Raw genomic sequence first — 12,157 nt, 5'->3', positions numbered from 1 at the left:
ATGACATCATACCTTTTGTATTTTTCTGATGAGATCTGTTGTTCATGTCTGAACTTTGTCTTATCAAGCGACATGGACGACCAAGAAACAAAGAGAACCACTCAGCAATTCTTTCTCCACAGTCATATGTTTTTACCCTATTATGAGAAAAGAGGGACTTAGCAAATTTGATTGCCCAAACATTAATTTGCAAAACTGAAGACGAATTACGAAGATGTTTATTCTGCTTCTTCCAATACAAAATACAGAATCTGTATTCTCTGATGAGTGATAAAATAGAGATGTGAAGTTCTGCATAATTTTATCTCCCAATTTCCTCAACTTTACTCTGTTAGTCTTGAAGTTAATATTCACGAGATCTAATTTAGTTTTATACAGAAAATTACTGTGGAATAAAGGATTAAATAATCGTAACGCTCAAGACAGTCACTCTGAAGTACAGTAACTGGTAGCCCATATTACAATGTTGCAATAAAGTATTATGAAAAAGTTATTCTCTGGTCTGTGCTTTTTACTAAAACAAAGAGGATTAATCTGAGGTGAATTTAAGATTTCCCCACTGTGCCACACTGTATGTAATTTTTAATGATCCCATCAGATACAATGATGTTAATTCCCTGATTTAATTCATGTTAGTACAGACACTCCACATTAAAACATGGCTCCACTAGCAGAGCCCAAGTATCTTTCCATCTAAAGATGGTTTCCATTACTAGTACATTGCCTAGTGAGTTATGCAAGGCTGGCAATAGATTCGCCTTCTTTACCTGGATGTAATCTCTCCTAGAAGGATTTTGAGATCACCTCTCTCAGTTCAGGAAGGGCACAGATCAGACCACTAGGAAGGGATCCTGTCTTCCATTAGATTCCTCAGCCCTGAGTAATCTTAACTTCAATCTTAAATTAGTTATCATCTGGGTTCCCCGCACAGATAATGGAAAGAGGTAAGTAGTTCCCATCTACATCAGACTTCAGGATGGGATGAGTCACACTGTGGGAGTGTTTAACTCTATTGACTACAAAAGGAGATTTGACTGACATCTAACTTTTAAATGGCATAAACAGATAAGAGGAATGCAAATTCTCATGCTGATCTAGGCAGGATGCTTGTAGTAAGGAAAGTGAGGGAGCAGTGGTCCTATGCTCACCTTTTTGTCCTATCCAGCCAAAGAAACTGATCTGCATGGAGACCATCTGCTCTGTGAAACAAGAAAACAGTTCCTCATGGCAAAAGATGCTAAGCCCTAGGATTGAGAGAAGTGGCTTGGCTTTACGAAATGCTTTGTGGGTTCAGCTGAGTTACACAGGTAGAAAGCCAGGACAAGTGAAATCAAAGAGATTTTATAATCCTGCAGGGGTAAGATCTCTCTTCAGCAGTTGTTCTGAATTTTGATTGTGGTGCAGCTCTGCATTTCTCTCCCCACTCTGAGACTGGACTGATGCTAACCACAGCTGCATCTAGCCAGCGAGGTCCTAGAGCTGAAATGAAACTGTGGTATTATGAGATGCAGGTACTGTGGCAAGAAACAAGGGCCAAAAGGTGAGACTCCACATGAGATTCTATAGTCTGACCTGAGCAGTTCTTGTGTCCTTGCTGGTCACTGTGTTAGGGAGAAGGCTGCTAATGAGAAGGCACGAATCTTCCATGGTAACAGTACAGGCGAAACGAATTCCCCAAATATTTTTTCCCACCCAAACAGAGGTGCTAGGGGCATTTAAATTATCTCCTGAGCCAATTACCTCTAGCAGCCTGCTGGGGCTTAATACTGTATAAATCAGGATCAGAGTTTTGCCCTCTTTTTTATTTGCTTACCATTTTGAGTCACAGTGGCCGACTTAGAGACACATAGCATTCTTAGCATTTCATCAAATGTCACTGTGTAGTTTTTGTATTCCAAGACTCCTATGTTTTCAAATTGCTTTCCCTTATCGTCAGACCATTTTCTGAGCAAGTACCATCATCTCTTCAGGGTCTTATTCAAAGTCCTTCTGTTGTCGCTCAATTCTACTCATTTTCTGCTTATGTTTATTTTGGTTGAGTATTACTTTACATCTGTCAGCATGACGTTTCATTTGGCACATGTCAGGCAATTTATAAAGGAGGGCCTAGTTCTCTCAGATTTTACTTGCTGTTTGCCTTGAGTTCCCCACTCATCTTCTTATGTCGTTTAGCTTCAGTTCGTTACAGCTGGTCCCTCTAGCTAGGTAATTTATAGAACAAGAAACAAGGACAGCTGAAGTCTGAATATTGATCCCAAGGGATATAATACATACATTTACGCACAACAGGCTTAATTCACCTTGTTTTTAACTACTCCTTTGTCATCTTCTACCACTGATACCTTTCCTTTGATCTCTTTGATATTGTGGCCTGTCAAAGAGGAGGCTGTGTCCCTGCCTATTTCAGTAGAGCGCTAACCTTGAGCGTTTAGGGTCTTCTACAACATCAATAACCTTAACATCACTAGCTTCTACTTGCATCTGTCCACTGTTAGATATTATACTAGAAAGCCACGTCCCTCCGATGTGAGCAGCACATGCTGATGGACAACCCCTGCTAAGATGAAGGCTAACACTGATGAATTGCTTCACAAGGGAAACTTGGGCTCATTAAACTTTCGTGGATGCTGTGAAATTAAACTTCTTCACGTGACTGCTTGCAGATTCTACATCATGTGCTTTTCTCAGCTATCTCAGTGTAAATTCAGAGTAACCACCTAAGCCAACGGAACTGGATGAAATCACAGCTTCAGAGAGCAGAATTAATAAGTGGAAAATGTCTTCAGTAGGGGTTTCTTTTGAACAACAACCTTTTAACAAAGACTTTTGGTCCCACTGCTCACCTCGGACACTTTGCAGAAAAGACCCTAGACAACAAATCACCTCCTGTCCTACTGCAAAGCACTGTTTTGCTCCTATTTCCATTTTTTGGCCCTGGAGGCTCCCCTGCTGAAACACAGGAACCTGACATCAGCGCTGTTGGATCTCTGAGCAGTTTGGGAGTCTCATCAATGTTGTCCACTCATTCTGCTTTACTTTCTGCCTTGTTTATTTGCTAATCACAGTCCACTCTGTGCAATTTGTCTTGCATCTCCCCTTTGTCATTCCATTCTGTCGTGGTTTAACCCCAGCCGGCAACTAAGCCCCACACAGCCGCTCGCTCACTCCCCCCTGGTGGGATGGGGGAGAGAATTGGAAGGGTAAAAGGGAGAAAACTCGTGGGTTGAGATAAAGACAGTTTAATAGGGAAAGCAAAAGCCACACGCGCAGGCAAAGCAAAACAAGGAATTCATTCACTACTTCCCATGGGCAGGCAGGTGTTCAGCCATCTCCAGGAAAGCAGGGCTCCATCACGCGTAACAGTTACTTGGGAAGACAAACGCCATCACTCCGAATGTCCCCCCCTTCCTTCTTCTTCCCCCAGCTTTACATACTGAGCATGACATCATATGGTATGGAATAGCCCTTTGGTCAGTTTGGATCAACTATCCTGGCTGTGTCCCCTCCCAACTTCTTGTGTGCCTGGCAGAGCATGGGAAGCTGAAAAGTCCTTGGCTAGTGTAAACATTACTTAGCAACAACTGAAACATCAGTGTGTTATCAACATTGTTTTCAGCACAAATCCAAAACGCAGCCCCATACCAGCCACTATAAAGAAAATTAACTCTATCCCAGCCAAAACCAGCACACATCCTTTTCTTCCTCCTCAGAACTCGAAGCAGTTTCCCGTGAAAATTTCCTATTTCATACACTAAAAATGACACAGTTAGTGACATGAAAGACAAGCTACAATAAATAGTATGGCAGCCAATTATATGTACACAGAGAGAAAGATAACCTAGCCTATTTTACAGCCTGTAATAGATGGGCTAGCCATGGGGAAGCTAAGGATGAGTCAACACTAAGGGAAGTGGGACAGATGGTTAAAACAAATGACTCTTGGGTGAATTCCACTACCTGAGGAAAATAAACTTTTCAGAAAAAGATCCTCTTTATCATCTGAATAGCTAGCAGAAAAGGAGAAGATAATTTCCTGCATGGCTCCATGGGGAAAATGGCCAGGTCTTTTGCTGGTTTGTTTATGTGTTACCCTCAGAGAAGCAAATGTAGAGGGTTACAAAGAATTTGTATCCCTTGGTTAAAAGAAGACGTAAATCTGTAAGTGGCTCTTTTAGTTGGACTTACCAAGAGACTCAGTGAAAAGAAACGTAGCAGATAATGCAAATGTACTTTAGGAAGGCACTTGATACACTGCCACTCAGAAAACTTAATGAGACTGGGAAGTACTTAGAAAATATAATGGATAAACACTTAAGTTCACTGACAGGAAACTAATTTATGCATAATGTTATATTTCACTGAAGTGGTATGTCTCTTGATTAGAGTTAATGTTATTTCACATACTCACCTGCAATCTTCCCAAGATTGTTAAGGGGACACTGACCAACATGGGTGGTCAAAACAAAATTAAAAAGGGTTGTAAATATGGAAAGCTGTTTATAACTTCAGTGGGTTCTAGCAATTTTGAATCCGCACAGTATGAAATGGGCAAAGTTGCCTGCATCATTACTGTCAAATGAAGGAACTGAATTCTAGAATCCTGCTGAGGACCCCAGTTAGCATTTGGAAGTAACTGGGGACACCTTTCCCTTTTCTCATCCTTGCAGCAAGTAAAACAAAGATCTCCCTTATTCAAGTGAGTACCAAGTCATCACAGTCTCTTGTACCATCCTTTCCCCCCCTTTTTAATTCTTATTATTTTTTAGTGTTTTCTACCAGACATGCTGGGCATGCCAAATTACCTATCTAAATCTGTCTTCTGGTCCACTAAATCATTCATTGCTTTCCACTCTCCCTCTCTTTTTTTAAGGACTTCTGCCCCTGTGTGTCCATCCAATCACGTCCTGAGTGTCATTGCAGTGATTTTCAGCTTTGATTCCTTTCTGCTCTCACTCACCTGTGTGAACAGACTTTACTCTCACAGATCATGGCCTCTTTTCCAGTAGTTTCTTCTAGTGATAGAGTTATTGGGTCCATGCCTAGATGGGCGGAGAGCAAACCATAGTTAAAAAAACCCCATTTATGCAGAAACATAAGGTCATGAAAAAAAGTTCTTATTTTTGCACCTGTTCACAATCACAGCAGCCTCCCAAACAGCATGTGAAAAAAATCCTTTCTTTTTGCTAAAATGATATTCTCTGCCTGCAGGTGGCTCCAAATGATAATGGAAAGAGCAATGGCTGCAGATGACCTTGGTACCCAAACCACATTAAGGAATATACAATTTCAGCTTTGAGTAGCTTCATTCTCTGTGTATCTCGGGCACAGAATTACTGCCTCAGTCATGGTTTCTGTTGAAAGGATGAGTTTATCACTGTTGTGCCCCCTCTAGCAAATCAGGAGATAAGGTTAATCACTCTTGGGTTGTTTTTTTCTGGAGTGGTGGGATGGAGTGATCAGAAAGATGAAAGACGGAGGGGAGTAGGGAGAAACAAAAATAAGCACAGGCTGTTCAAGGAAAGAAATATAATGTGTCATAAAACTATATTAATTTAAAGATAAAATGTACGGAAACCATTAATGAGAGAATTATTCCCATCTATCCATCTCTAAGTTTAAACCAGATGAGAAATCCCTGGTAATGATCTATGTTAACAGTTTCTTCCATAGTTTTCTTATCTTGAACAGAATGAGCCAAAGAGATGGAAAGGCTACAGTGGCTTACTAGAACTAAAAGAAAAGCTGTACTATTTTCCTTTCTGCTAATTGAAAGCAATAATCTGAAATGACGAACAAAGGATTTTACTGTGTGGCTGCAATGAATCCAACTCTTTTCAATTATACTACAACATAAACCAGCAAAGACTGATCTCCTGTACCCCAGCTTTATATCACCATGTTTCAATTTCACTCATTACTTCCTGTTTATATTATTGTAGTACACATAAGAATCAAGCTCTACCAGCTCTGTGATACGGAGAAATCAAATTGTTTTATTCTCTTCTGAAGAATAATGAAATGTAGTTCAGATTCACTCTATCCCAACTATCACCTCTGTTCCATGCAAGTTTTCAATACAGAAAGACATCTACTCCTTTTTTAGCTAATGATGTTAGTATACTTCAGAAGTGAAGACAGAGGAGGAAAAGCTAGGTTCACTTAGGAAAATAAAACATGTAAGTAATAAATGCATTGAACTTGCTTGCAACAACCTGAAAAAGAAGCCAATGTTATCATCTTATAAACTAGAACTAATGCTCTTGTACTTTGAAAAAATTAAACATTAGCATCATTATTTCCGGAAAAGAAGATTTTGAAAGGTTTCATCCTGTATGCAACCTTAGCTGTTATATCTTTTACAAATACTTTCTAAGCAAGGCATACTCACAAAATTTCTTAAAATAGAGTCTCAGGGCTTTAAAAAGCCCTGCTTTTATACACCAGCAAGTGTATCACATTTTTATTGAACAGTACACATTTTACAGTGATGTTTAGGTCAGTTAAACATTGTTAATTACAATTTTATTCTATCTTAAGGCAAAAAAATAAAGCAGAATATTGCCAGTTACTAAAATGTAAAAGCTGTCATTCTCCATGGTCATTTGCTTGATAATAAAATTCACAGATGTGCTCACAGTATTAATATAAAAAAAATTGTTCTTGTCTTTATAGCTCCTATTTTCAGTCAATGAGAAAAATTAGAGGTCTGTTATTTCAATAGTCTGAAATATAAACTATTCATGTATATTCTTTCGTCAGTGTATGCACTTAATTCCCATTATTTTTATTGGCAGTTACACATGACTATTTGAAGGCACAATAAACTCCATAAAGTGTAATTAGTTGCTCAGTTTTGCTACCATCTTTCTACTCCAATATCTTAAAGGGCCTTCACAACACTCAAAATTTCTCCCCCTGTGCAGTGGCAAACCAATGCCCAACTTGCCAGAGTAATGCTGATCATTAGCTAAAATGGAAAGAGAGAAATTAGCCTTCTACAGAAATGTATTCTCAGCTAAAGTCTGTTTGGCTTACTTTTATGTCGGTCAGGAACAAGCCCGGTGTAATCTGTGCTCCCATGTATTTGACGGAGCAGGACAACAAGATTTCCCTTGATTCCCACTCAAGTAATACGGCTTCTAGAAATAAAGGCACTTGTTCCTGCCCACCTTTGAGTTGCTGGGAGCCTAACCATTAACTGCTTCAGTCAAGATACAAGTTGTCTGTCTCCACAGGGGCTTATCTGAAGTTAAACCTATTTTCTCAAAGTGGGTCCTGTGATAGCAAGGGTTAGTTACACCCTTCACGTCAAAAAGAATAGAAAATGCCTGTTAACAACCACATAGCCTAAGAAAATAATTCTGACAAAATTCAGAAATGCAGCTTCTCAAAATTAAAATCTCACTCCCTCTACCGAAGTAAAGTACAGCCAATGGGAGACCAAGGACAAACCCTTCCTCTCCCTCTGCTCTCACTCACCCCCTTCCTCAGGGATCAGGGGAATATCTAGAGCTCCCCAGCTGCCATGCAAGCCAATTTATTTTGCAGGCATGCCAGGGAAGGATCCTAAGCCTTTGAGAAGCTTTGGCCTTGTCTAGAGCCCCAGTCTGATGTCCTTGCTACCCACGGGGATGACAGGATCGCACAGCCGGGTCAGTCAGACAGCCGGTCTGCCCATCCAAGGCTGGTTATTAGACGGGCTATGGAGACATGCTACGCACAGAGGTTAAAGAAAGAACATGAAGTGGTGTCTCAGCACACAGAGGATTCAGCAAAAGGTATTAAAGTAGTTACTGTCACACTAAATCATGCTGACGATTTTATTTTGTTGGACAGAGAAGACAGAGAATATTAAACCATATTGAAATAAAACAGCCATAAACAAAGTTTCCAGTAATGAAAAGTTCTAGAGGGAGAGGAAAGCACGTGCCTGGTGGGGGAGAGAGAACAGACTCATTATGTTTTAAATGTGGCACAGATAAAGTCTTCACCATAATCTAACAGTGTAACAGCAAAATGTTCTTTAAGAATCCTGCATAATTCAGCTATGTGGGATTCGCCCCGCTGGGCTGTAGGCACTTACCAGAGGCACCTAATCCAGCAGCATGGTTGCCTTAGGCTCTCTCTATTGGAGAGAGACACCTCCAGACAGCAAAGCGCGCTCTAGACGGAGATCATTGCCACAGCCTGCTCTCACAATGAGAAAAGCACAGATGACAGCAGAGAAACTGGTAGAGAAAGCAGAGTGGTTACAGCCTCCTTGCAGAGGAGCAGGAGGAAGGCAGCTAGCTCGACTGCAGTGGTCACCTGGTCAGCTGGGAGCTGCCGGGTTATCAGGTTCAGCAGAGTAAGAGGTGCAGTAAAGGTGCAGCTCAAAGGTTTTGCCTCTCTTTTTTTTCACCGTTGTTGCCTCCCTCACCCATTCCTCACCACCAGAAATGTCCCCATCACAGCGAGACGAACAGAGGAACTGCACAGGGAGTGTGAGGGCAGGGGCAGGAGAGGGGGATTTGGAGGAAACATAACTCCTCTTGGAAAGATGCATGCTACTGTAGCGGAGGAAAGGCAGTTTGGGTAGGAGGCATCCAGTGGGAGAAAGAAACTCGCGAAGCAACAAAGCTGGAAGAGACCTGGAGGTGGCTGCAGTCAGCAGGCTAAGCACTACAAATCTGAAATACCATTAGCCACAGATGTAGGCCAGTGAAGGCTCTGAGCTGCACAACAGCCAGCCTGGCTCATCAGAGGGCTACTGCTCCTCACCGCACTGATTGCTGCTCCAGCTACACACGTGGCGTTCAGCTCCAGGTCCTATATTAGCAACAAACTACTGACAGGCTGGAGAGAGTGGTGACAAAAGCAATAGTGATTAACATGGGATTTTCAAGGAAAGAGTCAACTTATTAAATTAAATTTGTCTGCCATGAAATGATTTAAGTGGGAGATATAACAATGACCCATGTATGTGAAGGGATAAAAGAAAAAATTAAAAATTTAACACCAAAAAACAAATCATGCATTTAGACTACGGGTAAAAGGAAAGAATACAGAATAAATGTTGGAACAACTTCCTACAGATTTAGCTGCTCAGTCTTACCCTAGTCACTTCATATGTGTTCCCATCACTGTGCTATCTTATGAGCAGTAACCTCTGGAATAGTCTCCCCAAGCAAATGAGAGCCATTATCTCGCTGTCAAGCATTAAAAAAATACTACAGGTTGCAAGTACACTACAAGAGTGAAAAATAGCAGGACTATTATAAAAAGAGGGCCCAGACCACCTTATGGGCTAAGATTATTGGTATGTAGAGTCAGTATATAAAGAATAAAATGACTCCATTCTTACATACGGTCTGTACCAAAGCAGGCTATAAATAAATGCCAACCATGTTTCTGTTAGAGCACACTGGAGATCTGACCCATCACTTTGGGGTGGAAAAGTGATCCATAGACTTGGTCAATCACTTCTGGATGGAAATGGTTCTCACTTTCATAGGAAGGAAGGTGAATGACAGTGAAAAGTCCAAAAATTACACAAAGTAAAATGCAGGATTTAAAGGTGAATTTCACCCTGGCACTAACTATGGCAAGAAATTGTAAGTCTCAGTGAGAAATGGGTTCCTTGACTGTCATTTTTGTCTGAGAAAACTTTTTCTGAAGTATGTCAGCAGTGCAGATATTAGTGACAGGCAAACATCCTAATGGGTATGCACTTGTCTGAACAATGTGGTACTAGCAAGAAAAAAAAAATTAAGAACATACTTAGAAGAGCAGAATGAAGCAACCAAAAGGCCCAACAGAGCTGAACCTCTGAAAATGAGGATAAATGGAGAAGGTTTGAACAAGACTTCACATTGTGTCTGCAAGCAAGAGGTACTGGCAGAAAGGAAGAGAGATGGAAAGGAACGGAATTTCTAGAATTAGTTCTGAAGCACTTGGTAATTTGAAAGTTGTGAGAGAAGGCTGTCTGTGCAACTGTACTACAAAAAATTGACGTGCAAGGTGCTCCACATAGAATTGGCATGAATTAACAATACCTTTTCAAAGAAAGGTTACAAAGAGAAGAGTGGAAAATAGCAGTGTTTGTGCCAATGAAGCAGTCTGGAATCCCTAAGAAGAGACTAGATTGTGTTTGGGATCTGAAACACACACACAAAATCACACAAGACTAGTGGAAGTACCCAAATGTACATTTGACAAACCTATTCCAGACAAAAGAAATCAACTGGTCAGACAATTTTATGGATAGTGCTCAGACAGCTGGAGAGGACAACAACTGTAATGTACAAACAGAAAGGAGACTGTAGTTACAGATCCACTCATATAGATTTCTAAAAAAGGGTGAAAAATCTGAATATGGGTTCCCTTGTTTTGCTCTAGCTGCTGAAAATGTGGGCACCTATATTATTAATGGTTAAGACATACAGGCTGAGTAAATGTTAGACCCCAGGGAAATGATGAACACCTTTCAGACACATGCACACTTGACATTAATAATGACTTTCGTGGAATACAAACCTGTTCCAGCATTCAGTGCTAACAGCACTGTTAGCAAAATAAATAATTTGCACCCCCAAGTAGCAAAGGGCTTTCTGTAATACTTTCCATAAGTTTTTTCTTTTTTTTCCCCTCAGCAGAGAATGAAAGGGGTTTTCATGAGTCCAGAGAAGCCCAAACATCACGAAATATTTGCCTGCTAGAGATAAATAATGTCTGGTCCTTATTTTCATTCATACTAATTTCCACTGAAGACTCTACCCCTCTAGTCCCACAGCTAGAAGGAGGAGGAGAGCTATACAATGGGAGGGTCTTTGGCCAGGGTGTTTGATGTTAGACTCCTATTCCTTTACCTTTGCAGCAATAAGTCTCTTCAGGCTGATGGACTTCATGATGTGGAGAGAGAGACTAGTCAGTAAATTTCCACATCTGTCAATTCTGTACTCCTTCCTGGAACATTCACTTTATGATTGCACATAGGGAGTCACTGTCTACTCTCCGCCCATCCCAACAACAAGCTAGGAAACTACCCAGGGCTGTATATTACAGCCTAGGCTTGCTTTGCCCACAGCTGGTAGCAGAATTTGTCCCTGAAGTCAGTAAACGTACACAGTATCCAGTAGTTTGGTGGGTGCATGCAGGTGTCTCTGTCTAGAAGCTTGACACGAGTAATGAAGGGGAGAAAAGGATATTGGTTACTAACCTTCTGCCTGGATGACCATAACCTTTTTCTTCAGATCAATTGAGGGATTTACAAGACACAACCTTGGCTCCTGCTTCTGAGTTATGCAGACTCCATTCTGGTTTACTACCATCCAGTTACGGTCATACAGCAAACCCTGGTTTCCCACTGGCCATTCTGTAACCTGGAAAAGCATCAGGAGGGGATACAAAGGTTTAGAACATGTTAGCTGCATTAATAGATTCATGCTGAAAAGAAAAGAGAGGGGAAAGAAACTGTTAATGAGATACTTTGAAATCAGGAAAACTTGTGCAAGCCAATGACAGCCTTTAATAAGAGAAACCTTAATTGCAAATCAAAGATAAAGATATCATTGCACAAAGCTGTCAAAACAAAATGGAGTTACTATAATTTGTTACATATTATCATACACTTTGATTTAACAGAGCTATGAGAATAAACAACCTCTGAAACACTCTGAAAACTGCTTTCAGTTTTTTACTCAACCATTTTCAGGACCTTTCCCCCAACAATTTTCTTTTAATTTACAAAGCATGGACATTTCATGGGAGTTGTATGAATTAAGGCAAAACCAAACAAACAAAAAGCAAGAAAAAAGTGAAATTCAAAATTCAAAATTCTGAAAAAACTTCCATATTTTTCATAAAACTGGAACCACTTTATCAATGAATCCATTTGAGAAAACCTCCACCACTGAGGTTTCTGGTTTAGCTAGGAGCATAATAGTTTCTCCAGATCCCCTTACAACAAAACATATTGTCTTCTTTGCTATCTGTTCTTCCATTACTTCTATAACACTCTTTATATAACACACATTCAGTGGCCTATACAAGCATATTGTCCTTGCTTTCATGTACATTTTTCTGGTGAAAAGAACATCTGTTACTGATGCTACACAGATGGCAATCTTGAAATCCAAAAAGAGAGCAATTTTAGTAATGCCTTTGGGTGATATTAATA

At 40.4% G+C, this 12,157-nt stretch overlaps 1 protein-coding gene across 1 annotated transcript in view; it reads right to left on the bottom strand.

Annotated features, from left to right (window-relative positions):
• MOCOS (molybdenum cofactor sulfurase) overlaps nucleotides 1-12,157 on the bottom strand; it is a 225,897-nt gene that overhangs the window by 18,206 nt on the left and 195,534 nt on the right. Inside the window, exons 9-11 of the mRNA XM_072852966.1 lie at nucleotides 11,198-11,360; nucleotides 4,958-5,039; nucleotides 13-137 (exon numbers count right to left, since the gene is read on the bottom strand). Coding sequence (XP_072709067.1) covers nucleotides 13-137; nucleotides 4,958-5,039; nucleotides 11,198-11,360 — 370 coding nt within the window. The remainder of the gene's footprint in view (nucleotides 1-12; nucleotides 138-4,957; nucleotides 5,040-11,197; nucleotides 11,361-12,157) is intronic.

Source organism: Ciconia boyciana, chromosome 2 (assembly GCF_034638445.1).
Source record: "Ciconia boyciana chromosome 2, ASM3463844v1, whole genome shotgun sequence".
NCBI lineage: Eukaryota > Metazoa > Chordata > Aves > Ciconiiformes > Ciconiidae > Ciconia > Ciconia boyciana.
The sequence above is the reverse complement of the archived record's forward strand: the minus strand, read 5'-3'. Positions and strand labels throughout refer to the sequence as shown.